The sequence below is a fragment of the Chiroxiphia lanceolata genome, chromosome 31, assembly GCF_009829145.1.
Source record: "Chiroxiphia lanceolata isolate bChiLan1 chromosome 31, bChiLan1.pri, whole genome shotgun sequence".
In the NCBI taxonomy this organism is placed as follows: domain Eukaryota; kingdom Metazoa; phylum Chordata; class Aves; order Passeriformes; family Pipridae; genus Chiroxiphia; species Chiroxiphia lanceolata.
Window position 1 is genome coordinate 263,420 of NC_045667.1, and position 17,696 is coordinate 281,115.

Below are 17,696 nucleotides of genomic sequence, written 5' to 3' on the forward strand. Positions count from 1 at the left end.
AACCCACCCTTCTTTCCCCTTTTCCCCCTTTCCCCGTTTCCCCTTTCCCCTTTTCCCCTTTCCCCTTTTCCCTTTTCCTCTTTCCCCTTTTCCCCTTTTCCCCTTTTCCCTTTTCCTCTTTCCCCTTTTCTCCCTTTCCCCTTTTCCCCCTTTCCCCTTTTCCCCCTTTCCCCTTTTCCCCCTTTCCCCTTTTCCCCTTTCCCCTTTTTCCCCTTTTCCCCTTTTCCCTTTCCCCCTTTCCCCTTTTCCCATTTCCCCATTTTCCCATTTCCCCATTTCCCCATTTTCCCCATTTCCCCATTTTCCCCTTTTCCCCTTTCCCTTTCCCCCCTTTCCCATTTTCCCCTTTCCCCCTTTTTTTTTCCCTTTCCCCCCTTTCCCTTTCCCCTTCTCCCCTTTCCCCTTTCCTCTTTTCCCGCTTTCCCTCTTTCCCCTTTCCCCCTTTCCCTCTTTCCCCTTCTCCCTTTTCCCCTTTTCCCCTTTTTTTTCCCCTTTTCCCCTTTCCCCTTCTCCCCTTTCCCCTTTTCCCCTTTTTTCCCCCTTTCCCCCTTTCCCCTTCTCCCCTTTCCCCCTTTCCCTCTTTCCCCTTCTCCCCCTTTCCCTTTTCCCTTTCTCCCTTTTTCCCTTTCCCTCTTTCCCCTTCTCCCCATTTCCCTTTTCCCTTTCTCCCCTTTCCCCCTTCCCCTCCTCCCCTTTTCCCTTTTTCCCTTTTTCCCTTTCCCTCTTTCCCTTTCTCCCCATTTCCCTTTTCCCTCTCTCCCCTTTTCCCTTCCCCTCCTCGCCGGGGGGAGGTCCCATTGTCGGTCCCACAGCGCCCCCTGCCGGCCGTTGTTGGAAGTACCGAGCTGTTCCCTTTTTGAAGGGGACTTTGGGTACAAAAGTTTTTTGGGTACAAGGATTATTGTTTAGTTGCTTTTATGTTCTTTTGTTGTTCTGCCAATACACCTATATCCATATATTTTTCTTTTTTCCATACTTCCTGAATTGGAGCCTCTGAATTTCAGATTTACAGTTGCTGAGAGAGAGGAGTTTGGTCTACCTCATAACTCACCCTCAGCAAAACACTTCAGTCTCGTTAAATTGAGACAGCAGTGTACTGTACAAAAATAAGTGCTCGTCGGCCACCACTTGTGGAAGTCTATTGGAAAGCCTAAGGGCTTGTTGGCCAACACCTTCTGAGTGTAAACTGTGGGCTGGTTGTCAGACTTAAGGTGACTGTACCATAGAAGTTCAAGAGCTCTGTGACACATCTGCTGTCTTTATTCAGCCTGACAAGAATTTACAATGAGCATCATGCCCTTGTTCATGGGTTGTGACACTTTCTTTCTTCCCTATCATCTTATGCCTTTATCCCAACCCTACTGCCATGTGCAGGTCAGGGACTAACATCCCAATTTCTATGGCCAAGTGTGTGATTTACTAATAAAACACTGCGAGTTTTTGTGAACCCTCTGATTTTCGTTGTTCCTTTTGACCACCATCTACAACTGTTGGGTGCTCCCTTCCCCTTCAGGGTGGGACATCACAGCATCTGGCTTTGTCCAGAGCAAAGAGCTTGGAGAGCCTGGAGGGAAAGCTGCTGCCTTCAGAGGAACCACATCAAATGACCTGTGGTGTCTGTCCCGGTTGGAGATCACCCCAGTACAGCCAAGGTGGCACCACTGGTCCCCATGCACAGGTTACCTGGGTGAGGGGATCCAGATGTGACAAGAGCTGGCACCAGGTGCCACTTGGGCTCTGAGGACAGGGCTGGGAAGGGCAGGGACAGAGCTGCACTGGCCCACAGAGTGACCACCTACGTCCCACAGGAGCCCTGGCACACCTGGAGGAGCCAGAGAGCTCCCAGGACCAGAATCAAACATTCCCTCAGCTTCTGGGTGGTGTCAGCACCAAGGAGGTGTCGCTGTTCTGCTGACCGGGCTGTGGAGAGGGATCCCCACACACTCCCTAATGAGCAAAAGGTGCCCAAGAACAGCTGAAAGGGACCTGCCGTGAGCGGCTGTGCTGGAAGGGGCTGCTCGGGCCGGTTCCAGCCAGTTCTGGGCAGGGGCATTTCCATGGCAACTGCCGGGGCTGTGTGATGTGGGGCCTGCAGGTGCCCAGGGGCCACTGTGACACTGCGGGGCCTCCTGGAACTGGGGGGACATTGTGACCCTGCAGGGCCTCGCCCTGCCCGTGGGGTGTCTCAGGAGCCCCCCGGGTGCCCAGTCCAGCAGAGCAGAGCAGAGCACCTCGCTCACGAGGCAGCAGCTCCCGGGCTCCCCAGCACTGTGCCAAGGCAGCCGCCTCCAGCCCAGGCCTCCTCCCGCTGCCCTCAACTGCAGCAGCGGCAGCCTCAGGGCAGCCGGGCCGGGCCTAGTCCCTGGGCGGGGCCGGGCCGTGATGGCCCCGCAGTCCCCGGAGCTGCAGGAGCCCCTGGAGCCATGGCAGCCCGGCCCCGGGGGCACAGGGCCAAGGGCCGCAGCGGGGCAGGGCCTGTGCTGGGGGTCCCTGGCAACCGAGCAGCCCGGTCAGCAGCAGCGCAGCCCACGGCCAGCGCCGGCGGGGCAGGAGCTGCCGGGGCTGCGGTGGCTGGCGGGGCTGGAGCCCCAGCGGTACGCCAAGGAGCCGGCAGTGCCGAGCACGGAGGGACACGGGCAGGGCACGGGCCCGGGAGGCTCCCGGCATCTGCCCAGCCCTGGGCCAGCAGCCGCTGCTGGTGGGGCCCGCCAGGCCTTGGCTGGGGGAGCCGGGCGGCCTCTGCACATTCCCCGGTCTGCTTTCAGCTCCCTCAGGGCAAATCATCTCCTGACCTGCGCTGGTCACGCCAGAGGCACCCGAATGATGGCCTGAGTGAGAAGGAGGAGGTGCTGGAGGGGCTGGAAGCCCAGACACAGACCCTGGCACAAGAGGCACATGCAGCTGCTCCCCAATATGCTGAGCAGGGGACACGGATGGAGACCTCGGCACAAGAGGAGGCACATTCAGCTGCTCCTGAGTCAGCAGAGGTCACTGTTCTGGGATTCAGGGAACTGAATCATCTCCCCTGTGCTCAACATCCCGCCCTCCTCAGTGAGCTGTGTAAGAGTCCTGCTGAGCAGGTCTGAACTTACAGTCACGTAGGTACCTTACGTCTTACTGCAGCCAATGATGTCTTGCCAGATCAGGACTGGAGCATCCACTGGAGCCCAAACCCTGTCAGTTCACATCACCTCCATCTTCCCCATGACACTGGCTGGTGTGTGACACAGCTATGCTGGCTCTTCAGGCAGAACAGGCAAATATTTGATGCCTGAACTGGGACTTTTCTCCTTGCTGTCAACATCAATGCAGCAGGGTTGAGACAAGAGGCCCAGCTTTGTGTTAGACCATCCAAAGAGAACATCCCACAGGCTGTGGGACTTTCCCTTTACTAAATGCCATTGGTGAGTTCAGGTAATACAGCCTCACCTATTTTTACCTCTCATGGGACTTCTCTGGGCCAAATGCTCAGGTGTTCCCAGGAACCTCTGGAGCATGGCAGACCAATTCCTGTGTTCAAGGACCTGGTCCAATGCCTCATCTCCCTTTCTGCCTGGCTCATGTGCAGAGGGTGGTAAAAATGACTGCTGGAGGTGTCTGGTCCTGGCTCCTACCAAGGGCTGGAGGTCACCAACTGCAGGGTCAGGTCAGCTGTGACTTCGTAGAGCTAAAACCTGAAAACCTCCAAAGATGGAGATCACAGAAAGTGTCTGGGTCTCCTGCTGCACTTGGCATTACCCTCCTACTCAGGTTTTCTTGAGGCACGCTCTGAAGTCCCCAGGAAGAAGCCTGTGGCTGTGGTCTCTGCCCTGCACATTGCACATTGCACAGAGCTTGGCTCCACCACCTCTCCAGGCTTTTAGCCTGCCCTGTGCCTGCCCTTCAGCAGCTTAAAGAGGCCCAGTTACCTCAGTCTCTCCACACAACTCCTCATAGAATCACAGAATCAGCCGAGTTGGAAAGGACCTCCGAGATCATCGAGTCCAACCCTTGATCCAACCAGACCATGGCACTGATGCCACATCCAGTCTCATCTTAAAAACCTCTAGGGACAGAGAATCCACCACCTCCCTGGGCAGCCCATTCCAACACCTGATTACCCTCTCTGTAAAGAATTTCTTCCTAATATCCAACCTAAACCTCCCCTGGCACAGCTGAAGACCCAGTCCTCTTGTCTTACTGATAGTTGTCTGGGAGAAGAGACCAACCCCCAGCTGGCTACAACCTCCTGTCAGGGAGTTGCAGAGAGTGAGGAGGTCTCCCCTGAGCCTCCTCTTCTCCTCAGCCCATTGTACCAAACTTCCTCTGCACCTTTTCCAGTGCCTCCACGCTCCTGTCAAAATGGGAAACTCTGGGCTCATGCAGACTTGTGCTTTAATCTCAGCTGGCAAATAAGCAGCTCCCAGTCACTCACTCCCTCCCTTCCGGTGAGATGGGTGAGAGAACGGGAGAAGCAAAAAAACTCATGAGTTGAGAGAAAGACAATTAAACACATAAAGCAAAAACTGTGTGTGCAAGCAAATGAAAGCAAGGGATTCATTTGCCACTTACCGTGGGCAGGCAGGTGTTCAGCCACCTCCTGGAATGCAGGGCCCCATCATTCCTAACAGTTTCTTGGGAAAACAACCACCATCACTTTGAACATCCTCCCCTTCTTCCTTCTTTCCCATGCTTTGTATACTGAGTATGATGTCATATGGTCTGGAATATGCCTTTGGTCAGTTGGGGTCAGCTGTCCTTGCTCTGCCCCCTCCCATCTTCCCATACACCCCAAATCCCCTCCCCAGTGTGGCAGCATGAGAAGCAGAGAAAGGCCTTCACACTGTGCCAGTGCTGCTCAGCAATAACAGAAACATCTCTGAATTATCAACCCTGTCTTCAGCACAAACCCAAAACACAACCCCAGAGCAGCTACTGTGAACAAAACTAACCCTACCCCAGCCAAAGGCAGCACAGAAACAATATTCCTTCACTGATAGGCCTTGTTTTTTGGTAGGAGATGCTGGAGAAGGAAGGTGACTGTATGGAATCCCCTTCCACAAGGAAATTGCTAAAGGAGGAGGTGACCTGAACCTCTTTGCAGAGGTGAAAGTTCTCCAGCTGGCTTTGGACATTGCTGAAGGAGAGAAACAACAATACTTTATCTCTACACTGACTCAGGGATGGTGGCAAATAGCCTGAGGGGTGTTTGCAGCAGTGGAAGCAGAATAACTGGAAGCACAGAGGTAAACCCATCTGGGCTGCTGCACTGAGGCAAAATATTGCTGCCCGGATGGAGAACCTTCTTGTGAAGGTGTATCTCATGGGTGCTCATGTGCCCAAAAGTCAGGGCACTGAGGAACGTTGGAAAAACCAGGAGGTGGATTGGGCTGCTAAGATTGAAGTGGCTCAGGTGGATTTGGATTGGCAACACAAGGGTGAGTTATTTCTGTCTTGGTGGGCCCATGACACCTTGGGATATCTAGGAAGGCATGCAACATATGGGTGGGCTCATGATCGAGGGATCCACTTAACCACGGACAATATCTCCCAGATTATCCACGAATGTCAAACGTGCTGCAGTTACACAAGTCAAGTGGGTAAAGCCTCTGTGCTATGGAGGGCAATGGCTGAAATATAAGTGACAATATCACACTGCCCCAAACCCACCACGACAAGCACCCTGTGCTTACAATGGTGGAAGCAACCACTGGATGGCTGGAAATGTACCCTGTGTGCCATGGCAGCACCCAGAACAGTGTCCTGGGCCTGGAAAAGCAACACGTGCTCCAGAAAGAATGGAGTGAGACTCGTTTCCGAAACAACCTCACAGAGACTTGGGCCAGAGAACCTGGCACTGAGTGGGTGAATCACATCCCCTGTCATGCACCAGCCTCTGGAAAGATCAAACAATGCAATGGACTGGTAAGGAGGACACTGAGAGAGATGGGTGGGGGGGACCTGGAAACATTGGATAGACATTTAGCAAAGGCCACCTGGTTAGTCAGCACCAGAGGATCTGCCAGTCAGGTTGGCCTTGTCCAATCCAAATTTTTACGTACTGTAGAAGGGATGAAGATCCTGAAGTGCACATTAAAACCATGCTGGGGAAAACAGCCTGGGTTATTCCTGCCTCAGGCAAAGGCAAACCCATCCATGGGTTGCTTTTTCTCAGGGACCCAACCCAGTTGCACTTGATGGGTAACAGGGGAAGATGGGAAGTCAGGTGCGTGCCTCAAGGGGATTTGATTTGGGGTGAGAATAGCCAATGAATTAAATTGTATTATGTTAATAACTATCTAACACTGTGTATTACCACTTCTGTGGTGACTGTTTGCCCTGTCAGGGTTATTACAGTAGAAATCATAGAGATTAACGAAGAGTGAACTTTGATGAGGCCACACACAGTGATGAGACCAGCACAATGGTGATGGAACAAGAACCAGCTTCAAAAGGAAACAATCCAACACCACATACCATTTTTCCTGTCCTGAAAAAGTATTATGAGAGATGGACCCCAAAGTCATGGGATAAATGAACTCAATGGACTTTTACAGACATGGTTCATAGACTAAGCAATGAGATCTGTGGGTTTATATCAAAAGATAGAAAAGGTGATGGTGGAAGGTACTGGAAAGTGTGGGATATGGCATGATGTAAATGGTATGGAATAAGGGGTAGATACTGTCCTGGTCTTGGCTGAGAGACAGTTAATTTTCTTCCTAGTGGCTGGCACAGTGCTGTGGTTTGGATTCAGTGTGAGAACAGTGTTGATCACACACCGATGGCTTTGTTGGGCTTTTCAGTGTCTCGTGCTCTGCCAGCGAGCAGGTGCAAGGAAGCTGGGAGGGAGCATGGCCAGGACATCCCAACTGTCCAAAGGGATATTCCACAGCACAGAACACCATGGTCAGTGTATAAAGGAAGGGAGGTTGCCCAGGAGAGGCAGTGGGAGGACGGGGAACTGAGTGAGAAGTTACATGGTATGTATTTGCTCACTGGGGTTAAACCACAAGAAAAGGGAATATACAGAAGTGGAGACCTTGCTGGAATGTGCTTTGTATTCATGAACTGCCCAGCATCCACTGGATAGAGAAGGGCCAGACCTTATGTCCCTGCAGTGCTGGGATTCAGTCACTGACCCAAAGGCACCAAATCTCTCTGAGGAGCCCTGGGTGGTGCCTGTCACACAATTGGTCTGAGTGGGGACAGGGTTCCTGTACAGGACCTGTGCTGTCCATGGCAGGTGCTGGAACTGTACTGGAGAGCCCTGGCACCTCCCCTGGCACTACAGGCTTGGATATTAAATTCAGATTTGGCTGCCCTGAATTAGGTTCAGCAATGAAGGAATGCCCATGAGACTGCTGCCATTGTACTCTAAGGACATAATACCACTGATATAGAAGAGAAGGGGAGAGACTTATGTTTTCCTGTGACACGTGATTGCATTGGTCAGCTGGACACCCCTGTGGGCTGCCACAGACATAAGGAACAGTTATAGGTTCACCTGTCCTACATGTGAGTACCTTCTGCCATTTAAATTGGGCAAAGCAATTTCCCACTAGCCCCCAAGAAGATGCCCTCAGATGCTTCCTTGTCTCCATGGACTGCTCCATTGGAGCCTGCAGTTCCCAGTAGGAATCTTGGTCACCTCTGGCACCTCAAAAGTAACCAAGTGTTTGTGTCCAGCACTTGTAACCAAGTGTTGTGAGCTTTTGTCTTCATTAATTCTCATGGGAGCTGGGACAGGAGCTCATCTGCAGGTTCCTGTTTTGTGCATACCTGAACTGGGGATATGGGAATCCCACACCATGGGAAGTTGTGGTGGGAGGTGAGTGTCCTTTTAGCCCCAGGTCCATAAACTCAGAATGACATGCCTGTATTCACTCAGCTGAGTCCCTTCCCTCAGTGGAGGAGAAGGAGATCCCTCCTGGGCACTGTCTTGGTTTCCTGTCTAATGATGGGACTGTGGTGGGGGGAAAGAGTTTTCCCCCTGAAGTTATAAAATGGTAAAACTCCAGGGGGTGGTGACCCTTGAGGTTTGGAGCCAATGAGCACTTCTGCAAAATATAAACATATCACAAGTAGACCGGAAAAGAAGGAAGTTGTAGTGGTTGTTGAAGAAGTAGCCATGTTCTGAGGCCACGAGGAGAAGGGGCAAGAGCCCCTCTGTGGGACCACGGCCCCCCCAGCCCCCAGCAGGGGGGCTTACAGGGACTTGGAACAGTGTAAAACTGGGCTAAGTACCTGTAGCTAGAAAGCTAAAGAAGTTTTCTCCACCGTGAGTGAGCAGAGACAGAGCAGCAGCAGGAGCAGCGTCCAGAGACTGTGGCTGAGAGCCAAGAGATAACGGAGAAGCAGCAGAAACAAACATGCAGCCGAGCAGGAAGACAGAGTTATCTGAAGAGAACGAGAGCCAGCAGCAGAGAGAGCAAGACTAAGCTCTACAGAGACAGAGTTTTGGGGGTAAGAACTGAAACCAAAAACCCCAAACTCCTTTTGTGACCTTTCCTAAGTGGAGAGGATGGACTCCTACTGAATGGAAGTCCTAAATGCAGCAGCACTGCAGAGAGGAGCTGAAAAGCTCAGGCATCCTGGAAAGCTGGACCGGGACGACTAAAGGAATGTGGAGGGGGTGACCTTGGCTCCCCCTCGCCACTGCTGCCAAGCTAAGCTGGCAGCCTGAGATCAGAGCACAGAGGCTCTGACAGAACTCTTGAGGCAAAGGCCTTCAACTGGAAGCTGCCCAAGACGTTCTGACTCAGGGATGAATCCCCCGAGGAAGGGACCTTCATGGGAGTCTTACACCCCATGATATGATGTGGTGAAGTGAGTTTTGTCCCTGCTACGCAGCCACAGAAGGAGAAGACCCTCGCTCAGAGACAAAGGGCCACGTGTGTACTGGCAGAGATCCAGCTACAGCTGCTGCATGGAAGACAGTGAGATAAGCTGCTGCCCTGAAGACACTGCTGCTCCGAGAGTGGAAAGAGATCTTTTCCTTCTTCCCTCCTGGACTTTTATTTGGAGGGGAGAAGAGATTTGGTCCATTGTAAATACTTTTATGCCATGGTAGAGATAGCTAAGATTGTATATAATGTATTGTGGTGTTTATTTTGTACAGTCATTGTAATATATTCCCTTCCTCCCATTTTGAGTCTCGTGTGGTGTCTGGAAAATCCATCTCACACCGGGCTGAGATGTGGGAGGGGGGGCTTGGACTAGGGAATTGGATTTTTGGGGCTCTCAAACCATGACAGGACACAAAAAGGTGAATCTTGAACTTAACTCAGAGTCTTTGGAGAATTGACACTGGTGAAAGAAGTGTCTGTGCCCAGCTGAGAGAGGGAACATCATTATTTCCTTCAGCTGTGTCCCAGCAGGTTCCCCTGGAGCCCCAGGGACACCTGGAGGGAGCCCCCAGGGGGCAGAGAAAGGGCTGCCTGGGGCTGCTCCTCTGCTGCTGAGCTGGGCTGGGCTCCTGGGCTGGAGGGAGCTCCTGGCAAGCAGGCAGGGCTGCAGAGAGACAGCTCTGCCCAGGAGCAGCTCCTCTGCACAGCCCAGCAGGGCTGAGGGCACTGCCTGCAGCACCCAGGGCAGGGCAGGGAAGGGAAGGGACAGAGAGGTTACAGGCAGCCTGGGGTGGGAGGTGACTGAGCTCTCACTCCAGAACAAATCATCACAGTATTTGAATGAATAATTCTCTGGCTGCAGGAAAGTTAAACTTCCATTCCTGGGGGGATCTCTTAAAGCTGACACATCCCACAGCTTCTAGGATCTTTCAGCAGGACTCTCACAGTTCCTCTAGTGGAGAGGATGTGGCCACATGGCAGAGCAGGACAGGACCTGCAGGCAGCAAGGGCAGACAGGAGGAGTGAGAAAGAGGTCAAAGGTATCCTGGGGGAGGTGAGACCTCATCAGGGGAGGAATCTTCACAGCCCTTTGTCATGGTAAGGCTCTGGCTCGAGCAATGCAGATGAGTCCCTTGGAAGTGTCTCTTACACCTGCCAAATGCTACCACTGACAGGACCTTTCAGGATGGTTCTCCTGGATTTCCTGGTGTGGAGCAGGAGAACCTGCTCCAGAGCAGGACTTCCCTGCTGCACCATCAGAGGCACAGGGCAGGACAGCTCCCTCCTCCCAGGGATGGTGCAGGGTGTGAAGCTGGGTGTGCAGCCAGGGGTGCCCAGGGCTGTCCCTGAGAGCAGAGTCCTGCCCCCAGGGCTCTGTGTGCTGGGTCAGGGACTCTGTAACGTGCCAGCTCCAGCTCTCAGCCCGGCCAAGGAGCTGCCACGGCCCTGCAGGGAGAAGGGGTGGGTGGAAGGAGAGACCCCCCCATGGTAGGTCAGGGATGAGCAGGGCAGGGCCCTTCAGCTGCAGGCTCAGGGCTCCTCACAGCTTCAACCTCCACCTCCTGCCATTTCCAGGGGCCCTTCTCAGGAAGCACATCCCCCCAGAACACCTCCCCCTTCCCAGCCACTGCAGGGAGTCTGGGATCTGCTCTGCAGCCCCTGCCCAGGCAGAGCTGCCCCTGGGCACTGGGCTGGGGATGGCTCTGGCAGCACTGGCAGGGAGCTGAGCTGGGCACAGGGAGGGGCTGCTGGCAGGAACAGCTCCTCACCCAGAGACAGGCAGGCAGGGAGAGGGAGCTGCTGCCACAAGTGTGGCAGGGGGATGTGGGCCCCTCCCTGCTGTCCCTGTGGCACAGACCCCTTCCCTGAGCAGCTCCTCCCTGGCTCCTTTCCCAGTCTAAGCAGAGCCTGTGCCCTCAGGCCCATGGGGGCTGGGCTGTGCATTGCCCTGCAGCAGCCAGAGCCCAGGCAAGGACAAGTCTTGATTTCCATCTGTCTCTGTGTGTCCCTCCTCCCTTGGCAGCAGCATTGTGGCATTTCCCTGCCATCCCCTGCTGCCTGGGATCTCCTTGTTCTCACCACTGGATTTTCTAAGCTACTGTGGGAGGTTGGGGGTGGCAGGTTCCTGTCCAGAAAAAGACCCTTTGGGTCAAGCTGTGGAGATGTGTCTCTGGGAGCAAAGTGCCCAAGTGCCCTCCAGTCAGCTTCAGGACATTCAGCTGTTTCCCTGAGTGTCCTGCAGGGCTGCAGGGTGTCTTCCAGAAAGGCAGGGATGCCCTATAGTACTTCTGTGCTGCCTTGAATCCCCGTGGAGGAGACACCTCAGTGCTGGGGACACAGAAATGATGCTGGGCAGCTACAGTGATCCCTCTGTGTCACAGTCTGGGAGGAGAAAGAAAGCCCTTACCCATGGTCTCTCATGTGCAGTTGGTGAGCCACTCTTGGCACTATGTGGACAGGAAGAACTTTCTGTCCTGGCAACCTTTTGTCTGGAGGAATCTTCGTCCATATTCAATTTTGGCAGTCGGGCGGCCCATTCCAGCGCAGGGCTCCTGCAAGCAAATGATTGCCCTTCCACTGAGGAAAGAAAGCCCTTAACCATAGTCTCTCATGTGCAGTTGGTGGGCCACTCTTGGCACTAAATGAACAGGAAGAGCTTTCTGTCCTGGCACCTTTTGTCTTGGAGAAATCTTCGTCCATATTCAATTTTGGGAGTTGGAGCTGCAATTTCAGTGTGGGGCTCCTGCAAGGGAACAACAGCCCTTTACCCAAGGAAAGGAAGCCCCTGTCCTCCACTCTTGTGTGCAGTGTCTGGGCCACTCTTGGTACTCCGTGGGCAGCAAGAGCTTTGTGTCCTGGCACCTTTTGTCTGGGAGGAATCTTCATCCATATTTAATTTTGGCAGTCGGACTGGCCAATTCAATTGCAGGGCTCCTGCAAGCAAACAACTGCCCTTCCACCCAGGAAAGAAAGCCCTCCCGCTCTCATGTGCAGTTGGTGCACCACTCTTGGCACAGCATGGACAGCAAGAGCTTTCTGTCCTGGTACCTTTTGTCTGGGAGGAATCTTCGTTCACTTTTGGGAGTCGGACGGCCAATCACAGCACAGGGCTCGTGGAAGGGAATGACAGCCCTTCTCTCAGGAAAACAAGCCCTGACCCTCCATCTCTCAAGTGCAGTTGGTGGGCCACTCTTGGCACTCCACGGACAGCAAGAGCTCTCTGTCCTGGCATCTTTTGTCTGTGAGGAATCTTCATCCAAATTGGAGACACCCCCAAAACACCCCCTTTCCCTTGTTCCCTCCCTGTGCCCCATGCAAGACTCTCCCAAATTCCCTCCACCCTCTCTCATCCCCATAACCCACATCTCCTAAGTCCCTCCTGACTCCCGAACACCATCAGGTTCCTCTGGATTGTGGGGGCAACCTCTGGAGGTCTCCCCAAGTGGCTCACGTTTCCCCCCCCTTTCCCCCTCGATATAAAGCAAAGTGTGGGTTTCCTTCTATTTAATCCTTAAAATAGAAAAAGGATTTAGACTCTTAGAATGATGCATAAAGAGGCTCTCCTCTCGATTTAAACCCTGAAAAAGGAGAAAAAAAGGGTGAGTTTCCCTGAAACTGGGGGCACTGGGATGCTATGGGCTGGTTCCTCTGGTCCCGCTGCTCCTCCAGGACGGTGCCTGAGTTGCCATCCCCGGCTGTGCCACGTTCCAGGAGGGCTGAGGGGGCAGCTGGGACTGCCCTGACATGGAGGGGACCGAGGCTGAAACGCTGGGAGCTGGAGAGGCCTCGCTGCAAACTGCCCAGGGTGGGTCAGCAAGAGCAAAGTGCCCCAAGACCCGACTGGAGACCCCGCAGGAAACTGGAGCCCCTCAAGACCCCCCCCCCTTTGAGACAGATCACCCCATAGTGGAGCAGAGTCACCCCACAGGGACTGAAGCCCCCTGAGATCCCCTCTTGGAATGGGGTCACCCGTGAGATATCCCCCTTGGAGTGAGGTCACTCCACAGGGATCCTGCAGCCCCTGGAGACCCCCATGGAGCAGGGACCACCCAGAGAGCACCAGACAAGAGACATGACTCAGAGAGGGTCTGACCTTTAATAGGACACAGGGAGTACAAATTGAGGGTTCTCCCACCTTCACACCCCCCCCCACCATGTCCCACTCCCCCTCGGCGTCCATCCATGGCCCGGGGGAGGAGGGGCCCCCCCTGAAATCCAGCACCGAGGGTCCGAGCTGAGATGAGAAGGAAATCAGTGGGGAAGGGGCACTCAAAGAGCCCCCAAAAATGGGGTTTGGGGGCACAGGAGGAACCCGAAACTATCCTCCAAATAATTGGGAGGGTCAGAGAACTCTGTAGCCGCCGCGCCCCCAAAAAACAAGGGTTTGGAGGGGTCAGGGACTACCCAGAATAATTTGCAGAGGGGTCCAGAGCCAGCACAGCCCTCCAAATGGATGTTTTTGGGGATTCAGGGACGTCACTCCTCCTAAAAAATTGGGGGCATAAAAGGAGAGAACCCCAAAACCATCCTAAAATGACTGAGGGGATGTCAGAGTGTACCACAGTCCCTCCAAAATGGGAGTTTGAGCAGGTTCGGGGACCCCCAACCCCCTCAAATTGGCAACATGGACGAAGACTCCAAAATTTTAGGAGAGACAATAACCCCTTCCAAACTCCACAAAATTGAACTTTGGGGGAGCTAAAGGATCCCCCAAAAATAGCTGGGGGGTGTCAGAAAACAATGTAGCCTCCCTCCAAAAATGGGGGATTTGGGGGGGAGGGTGTGGGGTTGGAGGGTTTTCGAGGTCCCCAGCTGTGTGCAGGGGGGTTCCCCAGGGTGTCCCCAGTCACTGTTGGGGGGTGCCCCCCCCACCCCCCCCGCCGCCTGCCCTACCTCAGTTGTCATAGTTGTCCCGGTACGAGGCCGAGGGGAAGCGCTCGCCGTAGCCCCCCTGGTTCCTGGGGGAGATCGGGGGGGTCAGCACCCATGGGTGCCCCTCCCGCAACCAGGAGCCCCCCTCCTGCCCCCCAAGCACCCCAGAGCTTCCCCCAGGATTCTCCAGCACCCAAAAGACCCCCCAGCTCTACCACCACCCTCCCAGCACCCCCAGGGCCTCCCCAAACCCCAGGGGTGCCCCCCCACTCACCGGCCGCCGTAGTCACGGGAGCCCCCGTAGCCCCCCCGCTGCGCCCCTCGTAGCGGCCCCCGTAGCCACGGTCACCTCCTCCTGTGGAGGGGGGTAGGAGGGGACATAAGAACTCCTCAAGACGCCCCAGAGCCCCCCCAAATCCTCAGTCCCCAAACAAAGCCCAGATGCCCCCAAAACTCTTGTTGCTCCCCCCAAGATCCATCTGGGACCCCAGTGCCACACTGTGTCCTCCAGCTCCCCCCCATACAACCCCCAAGATCCCCCATGTACTCCCCCAGGTCACCCCAAATCTCCTCCAGCCCCCTCCCCTCCAAAGACCCCCCAGGTACCCCCTCAAAGCCAACCAAAATCCCCAAGTCCTCTCCAAAACCACCAGACACCAAATTATCCCTCCAAAAGCCCCCTGAGCACCTTGCAAATCCCCTCACACCACACGTCCCTCCAACCCCCCCTCCCAAACAACTCAAAAACCCTTCACCCTGCTAAGCACTCCCCCCAAACGGCCCCAGGTTCCCCATTAACTCCCCCAAACAACCCCACAGACCCCCTGCCCTCCCCAAACCACTCAAATCCCCCAAAAGCCCTCCAAAGTACCCCAACCCACCCTATAAACCCCCCAAAGAGCCTCTTAACCCCCATGAGCCCCCCCCAGGTACCCCAAAACGTACCTCGAGCGTAGCCTCGGCCCCGGGCCCGGCCCCCCCCGTAGCCCCCTCGGGCACCGCGGGGCGATTTCCCGGCGTGATCCACCCGGATCTGCCGCCGTCCAGGCACTGGGACACGCCATGCTGGGGTCACCCCGGCCCCTCCTGGGACCCCCCAGCCCCAGACCTGTTTAGGGCTCCTCAACTTCTACCCAGTGCCCCTTAGAGACCCCCAATGGCCTCCTGGGGATCCCCAAGTGCCCCCCAGAACTCCCGGGACCCCCCACCAGGGGCACTCAGGGACCCTCAAGTGCATCCTCACACCCTTAGAGACCCCAAGACCCTGCCAGGGGCCCCCAGACCCCATTAAAAATGGCCCAAACCCGCTCAGAGATCCCCAGGCCCACCTGAGGGTCTCCCACATTTCCCCGGCCACCCACAAGGGACTCCAGACCCTTGAGGGCCCCCAACCTCTCTGGATCCCCCTCCAGACTCCTTCTGAAACCTCTGAGTGTCCCAGACCTCCTGAGCGACCCTAAATGTGGTGCAGGGCTCCTCAGGGTCTCAGTGCCCCCCGTGCCCCCCGCCCACCTCGCCGTTCATGGCCCTCATGGCGTCGCTCGCGTGTTCAGGGTTGGTGAAGGTGACGAAGCCAAACCCACGGGAACGTTGGGTCTCCCGGTCCTTCACCACCACCACTGCGGGGGAACAGGGGGTCAGGGGGGTCAGGGACCCCCCAAACCACCACTGAGGGGGAATGGGGAGAGTCAGGGAGGGCTGAGACCCCCTGAAATGGGGTCGCACAGGAGGAAGGGACCCCCACCCCCAAACCCAATCCTGTGCATTAAGACCCAAAACTGGGGTCCAAAGGGACATGATGACCCCCAGCCATGGATATCCCCCCTGAAAATCTGGGGTCCCAAAAGCAGAGGGAACCCCCCAAACCCCATTCTATAGGTTACACCCAAAAACAGGGCCTCCACCCTTGGGTGTCACCCCAAACCCAAGTCCTCCAGTGGGGGAGTTGGCCATTCCAACGTGTCCTCCCTCCCCAAGCAGTTTTCAATACTCTGGGATTCCTGGAGAGATCTGGGGGTCCCCAGGGAAAGGTGGGGGGACCCGAGGGGATTCTGGGGCTCTGGTAGGGGATCCGATGACTCTCAGGTGGGTTTGAGTGAGGAAATGTCCTAGAGCAGAGTTTGGGAGATCTCAGGGGCTTTTGGGGGCAACAGATGGGGTGCTGGGAGGAGTTGGTGTGTCTGTAATATCTGGGGGTCCCAGGATGGATCTGGGGCTCCCAAGGGGCTTTGCGGGTCCCCAGGGGAGGGCTGAGGGTGTTGGGGTTCCAGGGGGTCTTGGAGTGCCTCACCCTCGGCAATGGGCCCAAAGGAGCTGAAGTGCTGCTCCAGTCCCTGCTCGTCCGTGTCGTAGTTGAGGCCCCCCACAAAGAGCTTCCCCTCCTCCGCCGCCATGCGTGGGGGGCGGGGCCGGGAGCGATGTCATAGGGTGGGGCCCTGCCCCTCCAGTGACACTACAACCTGGGGAGGAGGAAAGAGTTTGATGTCATAACCCTGCCCCACACCCCCTGGTCTGCTATGACATCACAGCCCTGGCAGGGAACTCCCTGGGATCCCCCCTGATGTCACAACCCTCACAGCAATCTCCACCCTGCCTGAAGCCTGATGACGCCACAGCCCAGAGGGAATCCCTCTGCCCCACGCAGGGTTCAGTGACGTCACAGCTCGCAGAATGCACTCCCCTGGGCCCCTATGACTTCCTTACTCTCGTGGGCACCCCACGTGGTCTCCAGTGACGTCATAGTTCTCCAGGAGACCCCAGTCCTAGAGAAACCCCCATGACGTCACCGTCTTGGGGCTACCCCTCGCAGCTCCACACCTCTCCTCCCAGTGACGTCACGGGAGCTCCCCGGCTCCCCCGTGACGTCACCCCAGCCCCACGTGGGTCCCCCCGGCCACGTGGGCACCCCCCGGAAGCGCCGCTCCCGCTCCCCGCGCGCGCTGGCCACGCCCTCCCGCGCACGCGCGAACCCCGCGCGGCCCCGAGCGCGGCGGGGCGGGAGCGGAGAGGGGGAAGTGCCGCCCGGCGGCAGCGCCTGCGCGGAGCGGCGGGAGCCGTAACTATCGCGACAGGGGGAAATGGGGGACGGAGCCCCAGGAGCAGCGACGACTCACCCTCGCGGCGCCGGCCGGGCCCGGAATGAGGCCGCGCCCGCCCCGCCCCGGGTTATCAACTGGCCCCGCCCCTGCCGCGCGTCACGGCCGCACCGCCACGCGATTGGCCACCCGCTGGGACCCGCCCCCCCTTGCGCGGAACAGACCATTGGGGGGGGTGGGGAGGGAAAGGAGCGCGTGGTACCGCCCGGGCCGAGGGGATCTCGGGCCCTCGTGGGGTGCGGGGTCGGGGCGGTCCCGGTGGGTCCCGATGGGGACCCGGGGGATCCCGGGGGAGGTGGGAGGGAGGACGTACCCGAGGGCTCTCGAGGGTCACACAGGGTCCCGGGAGGGGCTGGGAGGGCTCGGAGGGGTTCACACGAGGGGTCCCGGGGGGGCTCACACAGGGTCACACCGGTCCCGGGGAGGCTTTAATGGTCGGTCCCGTTACAGCCGAAACGCCGCGGCCCCGCCCCGTCCCCTCCCCCCGTGATGCCGGGGGAGCGACCCCCGTAGAATCCATGACCCCCCCGGGGCCAGAGGGGCTCCGCGCACCCCATTCCCCCCTCCCGGGCCCCCGTGTGAGCTATAGGGAACTCCCCCACCCTATAGAGACCCACAGACCCCCGGGGCCACAGGGACCCACCAAGGGGGCCATAGGAGCCCCCGCGGACCCGCCGAGCCCCCGAACAGTCCAAGGGCCCTTCCGAGGGGCTCCCGCGGCCCCGCAGGGCGCTATAGGGGGCGGGGGGGCCGGGGCGGGCCCCCCCCCACTGCATATAAAAAGCCACGCCCCCTGCTCCTCCCCCTGTACATATATACACGGTACCTATAGAGACAGGGACGGGACGGGTGGGTGAGGTTTGGCGATCCTGAGTGAGGCTGGATGGGAGGGGGGTGAGAT

The 17,696-nt window shown here is 56.8% G+C and overlaps 1 protein-coding gene and 1 long non-coding RNA gene across 2 annotated transcripts; both read right to left on the reverse strand.

Moving 5' to 3' along the window:
• Nucleotides 1–1,388: 1,388 nt before the first annotated feature.
• Nucleotides 1,389–2,247, reverse strand: LOC116779887. Its single transcript, XR_004354235.1, has 2 exons — nt 1,823–2,247; nt 1,389–1,683 (listed from the first exon to the last, which is right to left on the reverse strand). It is a non-coding gene; the product is annotated as an uncharacterized LOC116779887 (long non-coding RNA).
• A 10,658-nt stretch (nt 2,248–12,905) lies between these two features.
• On the reverse strand, nt 12,906–16,862 carry LOC116779876 (RNA-binding protein 3-like). Its single transcript, XM_032674383.1, is given in 8 exon segments — nt 12,906–13,062; nt 13,722–13,786; nt 13,975–14,008; nt 14,011–14,055; nt 14,646–14,750; nt 15,209–15,319; nt 15,991–16,159; nt 16,814–16,862. Coding segments are annotated over 6 exon segments (462 nt in total). The 5' UTR covers nt 16,094–16,159; nt 16,814–16,862; the 3' UTR covers nt 12,906–13,062; nt 13,722.
• Between the last annotated feature and the right edge of the window lie 834 nt (nt 16,863–17,696).